Below are 13,930 nucleotides of genomic sequence, written 5' to 3' on the forward strand. Positions count from 1 at the left end.
AATGAAAGTAAGGATTTCAATACAAAAAAAAACTTTTCGTGGTGGAAGTTTTAAAAAAATATAGTGCAACCTTTCAGTAGGAGAAATTTTTAAAAAATATTAAAAATCTATGAGGTCGATTTTATCAGCACTTGGAACCATTTAATCTGCATCAAAATCCTTCTTTTTTTTTGAAAATTTACATGTTTGTGAGATTTTTCATAATCATCATAATTTTTTTTTTTTTTGAAATTTAAGATTTTAGTTTTATGAGATTTGTAATGATAAAATACAAAGTTCTGTTTATTTTTCGATTTCCATCGTCAATTTTCTGTTTCCATCGGCAAGAAACAAAAAAAACTCACATTTCATTCAAAATTTACGACCAAATCAACAAAAATTCAAACTGATGCCAAAGTACATCGCAATTTTCTGTATAGAATAGCTCCGATCGCATACTTTCTACCAATCGTATTCAATTCCGACTATAAATACTTCAACTATTCATCTGACTCATTTAAGTTATTTTATCCAACGGCGTAATTATAAATTTAGCGCCATTAGTGTCTTAAATAGTGCATGAAATTGGGAAGGTCATAAATAAATACTTGGTTAATTATTCCCAGATTGCCGTTTAATTGGAAGACACCAATCGGGTACATATTTGCGGTGGCATTTCTCGATGTACTCGAGCTATTTTTGGTGTTTATACGCATTTACATCGGCATTTGTCAATAAATGGCCTTCGCTGTTGATATTAAAGAAAATATTCAATATTTAAAAAACTACGTGAATATTGTAATGGAAATTGCGCGGCACCAGAACAATCTACATGGCGTTCTCCACCTTCATTGTTATGAGGTCATTTTTCATTAGATTCGAGTATTTCTTCCATTTTAAGTGTTATTGTAAGCGCAAATCACTTTTTCTTAAAAAAAATGAAGAGATCACATAAGAATATGTTATTTTAACAGCCCTAAAATTTCAATTCAAATAGACCAGTTCATGGAATAAATTCCAAATTGAGTGATATTATCATGAAAATATATCGTTTGTATTAATATTGGCCGTATTTCGAAGGAAATTGTGAACAGGTGTTACCATTCTCTCGGTCTTTATCAAAATTGTAACATAATTTGTGACTGTTCCCCTTTCATTTCTTGCAATTTACACAAAATGGTATTGTTTCGGTCAAACAGCTTGCTTTCCAGCCCCGTACTATTTCAGTTTAGCTTGGTACGTCATAGGGATTGCACGTGAACAAGATGAATAGTTTAAAATCGGTTAAAACTCATTTACAAGTGCTCGGTTGTATCCCGTACGAGTGTCCATTGAATTTACCAATTTGGTGTCAAAAAATTCCATTCAATTGCATTCATATTGGTTTGATTTTTGCATTGCTCACTCAAAACCTCCTATCAACCTTATGGTTCCGACTATTTGAAGCTGATACCGCGGGCGAACAAACACAGTCGACATTTTTTATTTGTCGTTCAACTCTCAGTCTGATTTTGTACTCTCGACTTATCTGGCAAAAAGTCACATTAACTCAACTAATTGCGGAGCTAGAAGATGTCATCGCCAAAAGTAAGATCAACATTTTCATTTTTGTATCATTTGTTTTCTCGTTTAAGCAAAATTCATTGCAGGATATAACCAATTCGTCTACCAAATGGCTAGAGACCGTGTAGAGTATACAAAAAATATTTATGTGAGAGCAATATTCACGTCAACGATATTCTATTCATCTCCAATTGTGCTTTTATCATTTTATCGACATTTTTCACTGGGAAACAACGAGAATTCGTTTCAGTTAATCTACCCAGCGTTGTAAGTGTCACATGTTATTAGTGAGAAGTTTGTCAATAATTTTTGAAAATTTTCAGCATACCATGTGATTGGCGACACTCTACCGGATATTTGAATATCGTTGGCATTCAAGTGTTGACACTTTATTTCACAACTCAAATTATGTTGTGCGTTCCACTCTTGTGCTATATATTTTGCAAGTTTTTCGTTGGATTTGCCCAGGACATTGAAGAGTGCTTGATCGATTTCAATAAGTCATTTAACAAAGAACGTGACGAAGACGGTATTGTTAGACTGACTCGTAGTAAATTTCGAATTTTAGAAGATGAATTGGGAAAAATTCTTTCATTTCATTTGGAAGCAAGGCAGTTAAGTGATTTTAAATACATTTTGATGGTAGAAAAGTAATAATTACATGAATAGAAACATTTATTATAGAAATACATTCCTTTTGCACACTAGGTGTGTGTAAAAGGCCACTGATTTCGTGTGAAAGTGAAAATGGGGAGTTGGTCAGTCCACACCCACGCAGAAGGTGTCGTAAATATAAGTGATTCTTCCTTCCCCCGTTCACGCTCACTTTCTCTATTCACTTCAAAGTCAAACACTTTCAATTTCAAACCGATTGACCGCATGATTATCACATTTCATGTTGCTTTATTTTCATTCAGTTAATCTCAAACTACTCGTTTAAAGCCAATACGACTTTTACTACCCGTATTAGAAGAATTCACGCTTCGTGTACACTCGGCACATCTTCGCTGCTTAGGCGAATGTCAGCAGTAGAATTCACTGCGACATGTTCAAAAAACATCAAGTAGCCATATGTAAATTTTTCACACTCTTTTGTGCGAACTTTCTTTGACTGTGTATGGCTATGAGCAAACACATGCATTAAAGTATTAGATGCACGACAGTTCGCAGTGAACTCAACGGCTGATATTCCGTAAACAGCGATGATGTGCCGAGTGTATGCGAAGCGTGAATTCTTCTAATACGGGTAGTAAAAGTCGTATTGGCTTTAAACAAGTAATAGTCAATTTGCTAGTTGAATTGAATATTTAAACTTAATTCTCTTTGTATTTCATCCAGGTTCGTGATACGGTTCACAAATGTATACAATTTATTCGTCAATTTGTCTTTCTCAATGAAAATACCAATTGTTTCAACATTACTATTGAACATCAATGCTGTACGTTCGCTTTATTTAGAACAATTGTATATTTTACATTTAAAAATATGTGTGATTTTTTCATCTAGGCTCTGATTTCCATGAATTTTTTCAAAACATTTCAAGCTTTACTTGCATTTGGCGGTTGGATCAGTTTCTTCTACTTTTTCTGTAATATGGGCGAAGAAGTTAAAAGCCGATTTGAAGGAATTAGTGATGCAATTTATGAGTGTGACTGGTTCGATATGCCATCTAAATTTCGGAAAACATTCCAAATCATAATGAACGTTTCACAAAAATCCATTTGTCTTCATGGCGTTAGCGAGAAATTCAATCGAAGACTCTTCACAAGGGTTAGTTTGTTTGTCTTAAGACATTTATAAATAGACTTTTCATTGAGGTTGATCTCTTTTTTTCAGCTTTTGTGCACTGTATACGCATCGTTAATTCTATCGATTTTCGTACCCCCCCGCATGCATCGATCGGATATTGTGAGAGACAAATAGTTAATTCTCACTGGAACGCCTAATATTTGAAGTGATTTGTAAAAATTACAAATTGTAATGGACGTAATACTTCTGACGTATATCTTTTAAATAAAATTCAAATCAGTTGTCGGACACCGAAAATTATACGCTTGAAATGAAATACTAAATTTGGTGTTAAAATACATGATGTTGAATATTTTAAATTCAAACATTAAGTCACCATGCTATCTTATAAATATTACAACTTTGCACCAATATGTTATTTTCGAAATGGGGTGAATATTCACCTTTTTTATCAATGGGAAAATTATGAATGTGATTTGTAAATGTTATACTGCCACTTAATCATTCAATAAAAATAACTTCAGAAAGGGAAGAATTTATTCTATGAATTGGGACCTATAATTTCAGATAAATGGAAACACCACATCATCATGTTATTACGTCAGTTGATCCAAAAATGATTTTCTCAACTTTACACAGGTTTTTTCACATACCAAATATCCGTCCACCACACACTGTAGGACCCACGCTAGGTACGCGGAATTGCGGAGAAATAAAAATACTTTTTCCCATAAAAACTTTTGTTTTAATAGAGCAAAAAACATTTCCAAGGCAATAGAACTACAAATAATTTTGCACTCACTACAAGGTGAAACAGTTATTAAAAGAGGTAAAAGAGGAATGGTTGCTTTTTTGAAGCAATGGCGGTGACAAAATCAGAAGAGCACACGCATAAGATTATTATTTTTGCGTTTTCATCGATCTTAGCAACGAATTGAGGTTGGGAATTCCATTCAAAATGCCAGTGATAAATGCCGCTATGAGAAGCTCAATTTTAAGAAAAAGCATGAATGCACAAAAGAGCGTCTTATTTCCTCCCAAAAAGTCCCATTCACCGTAAAAATGACGCATTGTTATTATCTCGTGATTTTAATTACAAACTCAATTAATTGTCATCAACGATGAGCAATTTTGAATAAATTCCACCTTAAGTGCGGTGCTCAAGACCGAATTTGCAATTGTTGCGTCAACCAAAAAGACAAAACCTTATTTAGTGAGGATGTTCATTTTCCGTTGCTACAGGAAATGATGACATCAATTTTGTGCCACTTTTCCCTCCAACTCTCTCGCTCACTCTCTCTCTATATTCAAAAAAGGTGTTAATCGCATTCAAGCAATTTGTTTGCTTTTGTGTGAGCTACAATGTGTGGTAGATTTAAAATTGAAATGTTTCGCTTTGAAAACAACAGTTCGAAACGGATGGTGAGAAAATAAGGAAGTGCTTTATCACGGGATCGTGCACACCCGTGAACACAACAATGAACAATGAAATGTCTCCGAAAATGGGGTTTCGTGTAATGTATCGTTATCGGTTGAGTGCTTTTCAATGCAATGAGACGATGCTCGGTCAGACTGTGTAAAAAACGAAAGACACTCCATGATGTATTGAAAATGAGACTTACGTGAGAAATAGTGTGCTATGTTTTTCGAATAATAGTTTCCAATGAGAGTACAGTGATGAATTTCAATGAAGAAAACATATTTTTCTTTCGAATTTGAATTTTCATTTGGTATTTGAATCTTACGGAACCGAGTGAATTGGGCAAAAGTCGACAATTGGCAAATGGAGACGCAGTTAGAGAATATGTGCAAATGATGGTTTTTGGCAAGTTTTCTGATTCATCGTACACTTAATCGCATTTAATTCACAAATTTTACCTCAAAACTATTTCCAAATGAATGTGCCACAAAACTGGAAAAGTTTATGCAATTCGAACTGTCGTTTGTGCAAGTTTGTACCCAAAATCCAATTGGTCAATTGCAAATGCATTTATTTATTCACATGCTACGTGTGAATTACGCAAGATATTTTAAATGCTACATAATTGCAAGGCGATTTGAATGGAACGAGATGTAAAATACACGGAGAGAAAGAGAACCAGATAAATTCTATGAAATGAACAAACAAAGATTATATAGCCAAATTGGAGCTGAGGTCAGAATAAATAAACAAAACTAATCGCTCCAACATTCGTTCACTATCTCATTGGTAATAATGTGGAAAAAGTGATCTGTCGCTTCGAATTGTTGCAAGACAAAGTGGGCGACAGAGACAGTTTTTGTAATGAAACCAAACACAATTCCGGGTATTTCGGATTGCTGTTCCTTCTCTCTCTCACACCCTTGAGTAAAAGCATAAAGAGGTTGACACTGTAATTTTTGTCGTGCGAATAGTAACACCAGTGCGCGTAATGTCATGCCATTACATTCATTACACACACTGCTCCATATTCCACATTATATATTTACTTTCATCTTCAAATTTCCCTCGTGCTTTCTACCGTTCATTTTCTTTTTCATAGAAACTTTTATTCTCTCTCTCTCTCACTCTCTTTCCCTCTCTCTCTCTTCCTCTCTCCCACTCTCCATTGCTTTTCCTCGGCTACCATTTCTCCTTCTCTCCTTCACCTCTTTTCTCCATTTGCATGGAATAAATTCCAGGCATTTGTTCAATATCAGTGTTAGCAGAGGGCTTAAGTGCAAAAACCCACTCAACTGCAAACGATCCTCTTTGGCAAACAAATTTTCACATCGAACGATGCCGTTTCGTCGTTATTTTCGTCTTGATGCTAGTTTTCGGATGCTATGAAACTGTAATGAAGGCGTAAGGCGTGAAACAGTGACGCGACACACAATGTAATTATCGCTGTTAAAAATATATATATTCAAAATAGAAACATTTTCGATGCAACAATATAAACATATAAGCAGAAAATTACATATTACACAAACATCTCCACCTTCAACTTTGACTTTTTCGCCTGACATTCGTACGAAAGAGTCGCTGTGATTTACTCGATGGATGCAGAAAAGTCTGAACAGTGCATAAGGGATGTTTTTGTCCTAGAAACCGAAAATTGCATAACAACCAAAAATCCATATATTCGCATTGAATCTAATCAAAAATTCTTCTCAAATACGTGCCAAACATGCGAAACAAACATATAGTGCGCTTGAAAGCCACACGGCATGTTTTGCGCCTGATTTAATTATACTCTAATTTAAAACAAGTTTTCTCACATTCCTGCCTAATTTGCAGCTAATTGTCGACGGTACATGGCGTCGATGTCTATATTCGAACATTTTTAGCTGCAAGATTAATAAATCCGGCACAGTGCACGGCTTGCATACCTCTTTGATTCGAAGGCTAAAATGCTATTAAAGGTTCTTCTGACATTTTTTTAGATTTTCTTCGAACTTTTAGATTTTTGTTTGAAAAGTTTCGAATTTTCAAAATTTTTGAGGTTTTTTGAAAAATCAAACAATTTTTTAATAAGTTTGATTCAAAGAAAGAACTGCATCTCATCAAGTTATACATGCAAAATACTTACTCTCTTCTTTGATGCCTTGCGGTTGAGTACACTGAATGCTCTCGTATTCGGTGCGCCCGTAGCTTGCACTGTAGCAGAATGTGACGTGTTGGAATTATGGAAACAAAATAAATTAGTTAGTTTCAGAATTGTATTGCCGGCATAGAAAATCGAACAGATGACGAAAAACGTGTTCAAATTACCTGTAAATCGCAATTCGTGAAAATGGATTGCACACAAGTTGAATGACCTCATTCTCGCATGCCACTTTACTACGAAATTCGTCTATAAGCAAAAAAAAAACATAACAGAAATGTTAGAAAAGTCGAAAGTGCATTTCCGAGATTTTTCGACTGGCTTTTGGGCATTTGAATGGTGAATAGGGTGGTTACGAGGAATGAATGTTTTTTGCGAAACGAAGATTTTCTTCGTTCTTAGAGAAATCAATGTATTGAACGGACGAACAACCCATTTGAACACACCCTATCACGTTCGACCAGGTGAAAAATCTTAATTTTGTGCATTTTTTTTTTTATTTTTCGTTCAAAATAGTTCATTTCAGTTTAAAGAATGAATTGAGTGTATTTTTTTCTCCTCTCTACTTACAGGGACGGCATTTGTAAGCATATTCGATGATTTTTCGTATACCCGGGCATGGATTTCCGCCAAATGACTTGGGTGCGGGCAAGAATTTGCAGTGTGTTTTCTTTTGGCAAGCTTCGATGGCTGTTTGCAGCAGCGAATACTGAAAAAAAGCACAAAAGAATAAATGAAATAAATGTATTATAAAAGATGAAAAGTTTCTCATTTTAAAAAGTTTGTTAATTGATTTAACACACATACACAGAGTAAAAGCAAGATTGTGATTAAATTCACTATCTTGAGCGCAAAAAAGCGGTGCTCTGATGAATTGGCGTAAATATTTTAGGTGGAGAGAGAGAGTTTTATCTGATTTAGAGTTGGTTTCGTGAAAAAGACTCCCATCAGAGAAAAAAGGCGAGATGCGAGAGTAAAAGGTGAGAGTTGAGCGCATTTTAAAAACTGTGATAAATCGAATACCATATTTCATATTGTAAAGATAGTATGCGCTGTCGTGCTGCTTGCAAACTTGGTGGACGATGATCAAGTGAATAAAGTCACTTCATCGACCGAATCACGACCGTACAAACAACAATGGGGAAAAATGCAGGAATCCCTACAGCAAATGAAAAGAAGAAAAAGAACAATGGCATTTGACTAGATGGGGAGACACCGAAAAAAACAGTCTTTGCCAAAAATAGGAAAAGAAAAAAAAAAACAACAGAAAAGTATGAAATATGATACAGTTACGTTCGAAGAATCTTAATAACTTTTGTAAACGGAGGGATTTTTAACGCTGGATTTGGATTTATGTGTGTGTACATTTTCAAATTTAGTTTTCGCACTTTTTGCGATCTCTCTCTCTCTCTCTGTGTGTGTGTGTGTGAGAGAGAGAGAGAGAGAGAGAACTGGTGCTTGGATAGCAAAATCAAAGTTTTCACTGGCCATAATTTTCGTCGTCGTTTGCATTAATTTCGATGACAAAATTTATTTCACAGTTTTATTTCCCAGTTTAGCTCGGTGTGTGCTTTTTCAGCGTAGATTTGCAAGTTAATTTTTGCACGTTGCACACAACGGTATTCGCATCTAGTCATCGCATTTGCTTCTCTTGTCATTACACTTTAGATATACGAATCCTTTCTCTTGTTCGCTTCCTCTCGCTTTTTCTTTCACTGTCTCTCTCTCTCTCACTCGTACTAGCTATTTGTTTATTCTCTCTTTTTTGCTCTTGCTTTCTCTTTCTAACTCTCTCTCTCTATATATCTATCTCTCTCTCTCGCTTACAAACTTTTCTTCCTTTTTTAACACTCAACATAGAGAACCTATGTGCTGTGAGTCTAAAAGTGGTTAGTGTGTTAAAAATTGTAAATAAATCGTCATCTTTATCGGTAGTTATGCAAGCATGCACGGTGTGTACTTTGCATTTTTTACGCCGTTGGCCCCTTGAATAAATTTGCAGCGATTAAGTCGATCCAGTGAGTGTATTTATTCACTCTCCTTGTATGTGAGCTCGTAAAAAACGCTCATTCATATTTTCTCTCTCTGTGTCTCTCTCTCGGCTTACGACTGCATAAATTCTAATCGATATTATTGAGTTATAAAAAGTGTCGTTTTTTCCCTCGCTCAAAAAATGCTTTTAGGACTCTATTAAACTTTTCCAAAGCGCACCAAAACTATACAATGACATGGTACTCCATGTCGTGTGTGGCAAAAGTTGCATAAAATATATATTTCTAGAGAAGACGGAAGAAGATTTAAGTTTTGATCTGCACACACACACACACACACAGAGAGAGAGAGAGAGAGAGAGAGAGAGAGAGAGAGAGAGAGAGAGAGAGAGAGAAGGAGGTAGAGAAAGAGAGACAAATCAAAATGCATGGCCACAATCCGCCGAATTTACAACGCTCAACCGATTTGGCATTCGTATGTAATCCGGTTTTCTCGTAAATTCTTCAAACCAATGCAATTTATAGATCGATTTGAAAATGTGATAAACTTGTTGGCAACCGATGCCATCCATTCGATTATGAATAATTTCGATTGTAATTTAAATCGAATCGTTCATCATTCAGTTTCTTGTTTCTTTTTCAACATCGGCCTGCAGCACAATGACCTATATATATTTTTTTGCGGTAGAAAGAGAGAAACATAAGGAGAGAACGAAATATGATTGTGAAATGCACAAAATAAAAACACGTACTTGAAACTGGTGCAACGCGATAAAAAAAAGCCGGTCGTTTGAAAAAAAAAATCGAGCAAAGCCAAACGGATATTCATAAAACTCTTACTTGCGCGCAAAGCGGACAAAATGATATAATGTCCCATTGTAAGTTCTTGGTTTTCTTCGAGGTTGAATTTTCACATGCAAAATATTCACCACTTATTTCATAATCCTAAGTGACAAGCTGGAAAAAAAATCGTCCAAAACCTCTTCTTCGCTTGTATTGTGAAGTTTTCTCTTTTTTTCGCCGTTTTGAAAGTTTTTTGCTTGCATCGTGTCGGATTGTCGTCCACCAGAGGGAAAATATACAAAAGATTTTACGACAAAGAAGAAAAGAAGTGGGTAAAAAGCTACTTCTTTTCCCACAATGAAATCAAAGTCTTAAAAACATGTACCGAACACATATTTTGGCATCGAGCGCACGCAAAAAATGCAGTTTTTTTCAATTATCTCCTGCATTTTACCAAGAAGGTGTAAATACGCTCAAGTTGGAGAGACACTTCATTTCATTGCAAAATCACTTTAGGGCTAAAGACGCTCTTTTTGGCAAAGGCAAAAAAACGAAGTTCGAAAAAGGTTTTTCAGATGCGAAAAAGAATGTTAAAAACATCGCTGATATAATCGCAAAAAACAACTCAATTCTGGTTCATTACAACGAACACACGAACCCGTTTAAACGAAACAAATTCGCACGCGGAAGTTTGCATGAGTAAACAAACCCCGCATAAAAACGAGCATTCTAATGCAAAAACAAAGTGTTGCGTGATTATTGGTGAAATGCAGTGAACTGGACGAATTTGATATGGAATTAGTATTCATTTGTTTTTTTAATTTTTTTCCATGCAAATACAATATTTGCTCGTGCCGTCTGACCAAGTAAAATCGTGAAGTGAGTGGATAAAAAAGTTTTGCTTCGACAAGCGAAAACAATAGAATAATCAGGAAATTTTTTTTCTCTGTCTTTTCGATAAGAATGGGAGCAGAATATAAATTTTTAATGCAAAGGACGGAACCGAACTCATGTACCTGCATGAACGTTCGGCTCGATGAAAAATAGAAAGAAACCGAAGTGGACCGCATGCAGAGTGGACAATGGCTTTTGAATCAAACGCCATTCTCTTTGGAGTCAATGGAAATTTATAGCTTGCATACGAGACAAAATATTTGAATCCGGAGGAGTTAGAGAAAGAGGAAAGATAGCAATAGCGAGAGAGAAAGAAAGAGAGTAGATAGAGGGAGATATAGAAATCGATGAAGAAAGAGAGCAAGAGGGAGAGAGAGACAGGGAAAAATATTGAAAACGTAATCAGAACAGTCAGAGCTGCATTTTCATGGTTGAGTTGAAAGCAGCCGGGGAAAATTATTTTTCTTGGGAAAACAAATTTTTTTCTCATCCAAAATGAGATGGAAACTTTTCAAATTTTCCAAATACAGTCTTAATTTTTGTTTACATTCTCGAAAATTGTGAATTGATAAGAAATAAATAAAAGCAATTTGTGTGCCGGCATTTTTTCTCTCTCTCCCAGTCAAAACATTGATTTTTTCGATTTACAAGTGTTTTTCGTTGCTCTATATTTTTGCTAGACGCTTTTTTTTCGCCCGAGAACATCATTGTCGACTATATTGTTGATCAAACCCTGTGAGATAAATTGAAACTCTCCAAAGTTTTCGAGTGAAAAAACACGCACAAAGTTCAAATGGGCAACATTGATTGGAGGATGGGGTGCAATTATTATGAATGAACCTTGGCCAAAGTTCTATATATACGTAAAATTAGAATAAGCATTTGTGTGTATTTAAATGAGGATTATGTGCTGGCGGCCAAAAGAATTTTCATCTCATTTGCTTCGTCATTCTTTCGAAAAGAATTGCACTCAACTGAAATCACTTCAACTTTGGCGACGAATACAAAGCGACGGAATAGAATAATCTCGACCCGCACAAATCGCTCTTTAAATGGCCACTTTTTTTTAAGTTGTCCAAGAGATGTGTTATATCTCGAAAAGTACGGTGTTACAAATTGATCCGTCCAATCTTGGGGTGTGATGAGAATGACACTCACTCCAAACATGGTGTGCTATTAAATCCTGGCATTAAGATAAAGTGGCCTGATGCCACCGCACAAAATGGCCGTTTTCGCACAAAATACAGTTGAGTTTTTAAGTTACATAAAAGAAGAATTCGTCTGAATCGGTGTCGAATGTCTTGTTCTTTCCACAAATTTAGGAAAAAGTCTTTTATTTTTATTGGTGGCAAAAAAAAATACTTGAAAGAAGAAAAAAAAGAACTGTGGGGAAAAAGAGAGAATAACGAAAATTACCTGTAATGCATTGGGCCAGAGACAGCTTTCTTGGTGGCTGACAATGTCATTGGTACTGTGCGACGATGTACCATTAGCGGTGGCATCTGTTCCAGTCGCAATTTCTGTCGATGCGGTCGGACACAAACTGTATCCATCTGGTTAATTTCGGTATATGGAAAGAAAAAGTTAAAAGAAACATTTAGTCGAGAAAAAAAAAATGTTTGGCGTCTTAAATAAAAGTCGGCCGAAGAACAGCAGCAATCGAATGAAGTGGTCACAGCAAATATTAACTGGACGTTGTTTTTATTGAAATATGAAGTCAATAAAAGAAAAAATTCTGCACAATTTTCATTTGCAACGATGAACAACAACTGAAATTTTACCAACAAACGAAATGAGAGTGTGTGTGTGTGTGAGAGAGAGATAAAGGGAGAGAGGAAAAAACATTGCTTACACGAAACATGACACATCTTTCTTTTCATTTCGCTTTTCATTTTCTTGTGTGCACTTCTCGCATGAAAAGTTTTTCGCATTTTGGCAAAAACACGCAATGTTGGCAAAAGTTTTTTATGTCACGAACTTGCATACATATTGAGAGAGAGAGGGAGAGAATGAAGGTACAAGAGAACGAAATGGAGAGAGAGATAGAGAGAAAGAGAAAGGAAATGGGGCAGTGAGGAAGTAAAAGAAAGAGAGAGAGAGAGAGGAAGAATGAGAAAGGAGAGAGCTAAAGTTGAAAAACTAACTCACTAAAATTCGATACCACGAATGCACAACTGTGAAAGAATGCACATGGTAGAAAGGGAAGGGAGTCAAAAGTTACTTTTAGCAACCCAAAAGACGACACATAGCGTTCAATATATGAGCACTTAATGGAGTTATGAGATTACTCTGGCTTCTTCACATACTCATCTTATTGCCCTCTCCCACTCTCTCTCTCTCTCTCTCTGCTCGTATGTGTTCCGATCAACCGGCTAAGCCTATGAAGAGACAAAATGCGAATTCCCCTCATCTGTGCCATCTTGTATTCCATAGTTGAACTCAATTTAGTTACAATGAATTGAATCGAAAAAGAAAAAAAAAACAACAACAGTAACATGGCTACATAGATCTGTTGACCAGTGAGATACGTATAGCAATGGAATGAAAGAATGAAGAAAGCGTATATGTGTATGTATGCATCAGCACGCATAGATGTACAGCTCTGTGTGGCCGTGCTATTGTTGTTGTTTTTTCACTTTTTCATTTCAATGCTACAGAATTAAATTCAGTTTTTGCATCTAATTCACACTAAAATCAGATGGCGCTCATTAGCGAGATTCGCAAAAAAAAGTCTCCAATCTCATACAAATATACACCGGCTGGTTCCGATGTGTGTTTTTCTCTCACTGATTTGATTTTCTCTTGTTTGTTTCACGACAATTGAGTTTTTGCGAATTGAAAAACGAGGGAAAATTACAACATCCAAAATATCAGTGTCAGCTCAAAATGCGAAACCTCTTTTCGAGTGAGAAAGTAATTAGTCGAAAAAGATCCGAGTTAATTATAAAATTGCATTATCATGTGTTTTTCACTTCAATTCGATGCCAAACCCCTCAAAAGCATACGTAATTTCGATACAAACCGATTCCATTTTTCTCGTACTGTGCCAATTCGATGGAGATGCTCGTTCCACGCGGACAACTCAACGATACACGTTCCGAATCACATGTTGTCTTCTGAAACGTTCGCAATGTCCCCGAAAGTAATGCTATTTTTAGAAAAAAAGAAAGAAAAAAACATTCAAGAATTACTTAGTGTGTTCGATATTTTTTGTGTGATTCGATCCTTGTTTGTAATTGTTAATGGACTCGTTGCTGCTGTCTGTCTTTATATATATATATCACTTTCAATCAATGCTTCTTTATATTTATCTTTAGAGCTTTTAATTATTTGAATCAATACAAATAACGTGCTATTTTTTAATTTTAACTCTCAAATTTTACTGATTCCTGTTTCACCATCCAT

At 35.6% G+C, this 13,930-nt stretch overlaps 2 protein-coding genes across 2 annotated transcripts in view; one reads left to right on the forward strand and one right to left on the reverse strand.

Moving 5' to 3' along the window:
* The window catches only part of LOC116347430, a 29,561-nt gene extending 15,631 nt beyond the window's left edge, over window positions 1-13,930 (reverse strand). Inside the window, exons 1-6 of the mRNA XM_031778008.1 lie at window positions 13,909-13,930; window positions 13,548-13,715; window positions 11,942-12,078; window positions 7,428-7,566; window positions 7,025-7,106; window positions 6,843-6,910 (exon numbers count right to left, since the gene is read on the reverse strand). Coding sequence (XP_031633868.1) covers window positions 6,843-6,910; window positions 7,025-7,106; window positions 7,428-7,566; window positions 11,942-12,078; window positions 13,548-13,715; window positions 13,909-13,930 — 616 coding nt within the window. The remainder of the gene's footprint in view (window positions 1-6,842; window positions 6,911-7,024; window positions 7,107-7,427; window positions 7,567-11,941; window positions 12,079-13,547; window positions 13,716-13,908) is intronic.
* LOC116347429 lies at window positions 282-2,914 on the forward strand. Its single transcript, XM_031778007.1, has 3 exons — window positions 282-1,566; window positions 1,629-1,809; window positions 1,866-2,914. The coding sequence occupies exons 1-3, from the start codon at window positions 1,245-1,247 to the stop codon at window positions 2,194-2,196; spliced, it is 834 nt and encodes a 277-aa protein (XP_031633867.1). The 5' UTR covers window positions 282-1,244; the 3' UTR covers window positions 2,197-2,914.

The sequence above is a fragment of the Contarinia nasturtii genome, unplaced genomic scaffold, assembly GCF_009176525.2.
Source record: "Contarinia nasturtii isolate CC-2019 unplaced genomic scaffold, AAFC_CNas_1.1 Cnas_scaffold_1902, whole genome shotgun sequence".
Classification (NCBI taxonomy): Eukaryota; Metazoa; Arthropoda; class Insecta; order Diptera; family Cecidomyiidae; genus Contarinia; species Contarinia nasturtii.

Bases quoted from the DNA above. Each gene is read 5' to 3' on its own strand.
- LOC116347429 (XM_031778007.1), top strand. From the start codon at position 1,245: ATGAATAGTTTAAAATCGGTTAAAACTCATTTACAAGTGCTCGGTTGT. The intron at 1,567-1,628 runs GTAAGATCAACA...AATTCATTGCAG, and splicing joins AGAAGATGTCATCGCCAAAA to GATATAACCAATTCGTCTAC. The intron at 1,810-1,865 runs GTAAGTGTCACA...GAAAATTTTCAG, and splicing joins CAGTTAATCTACCCAGCGTT to CATACCATGTGATTGGCGAC.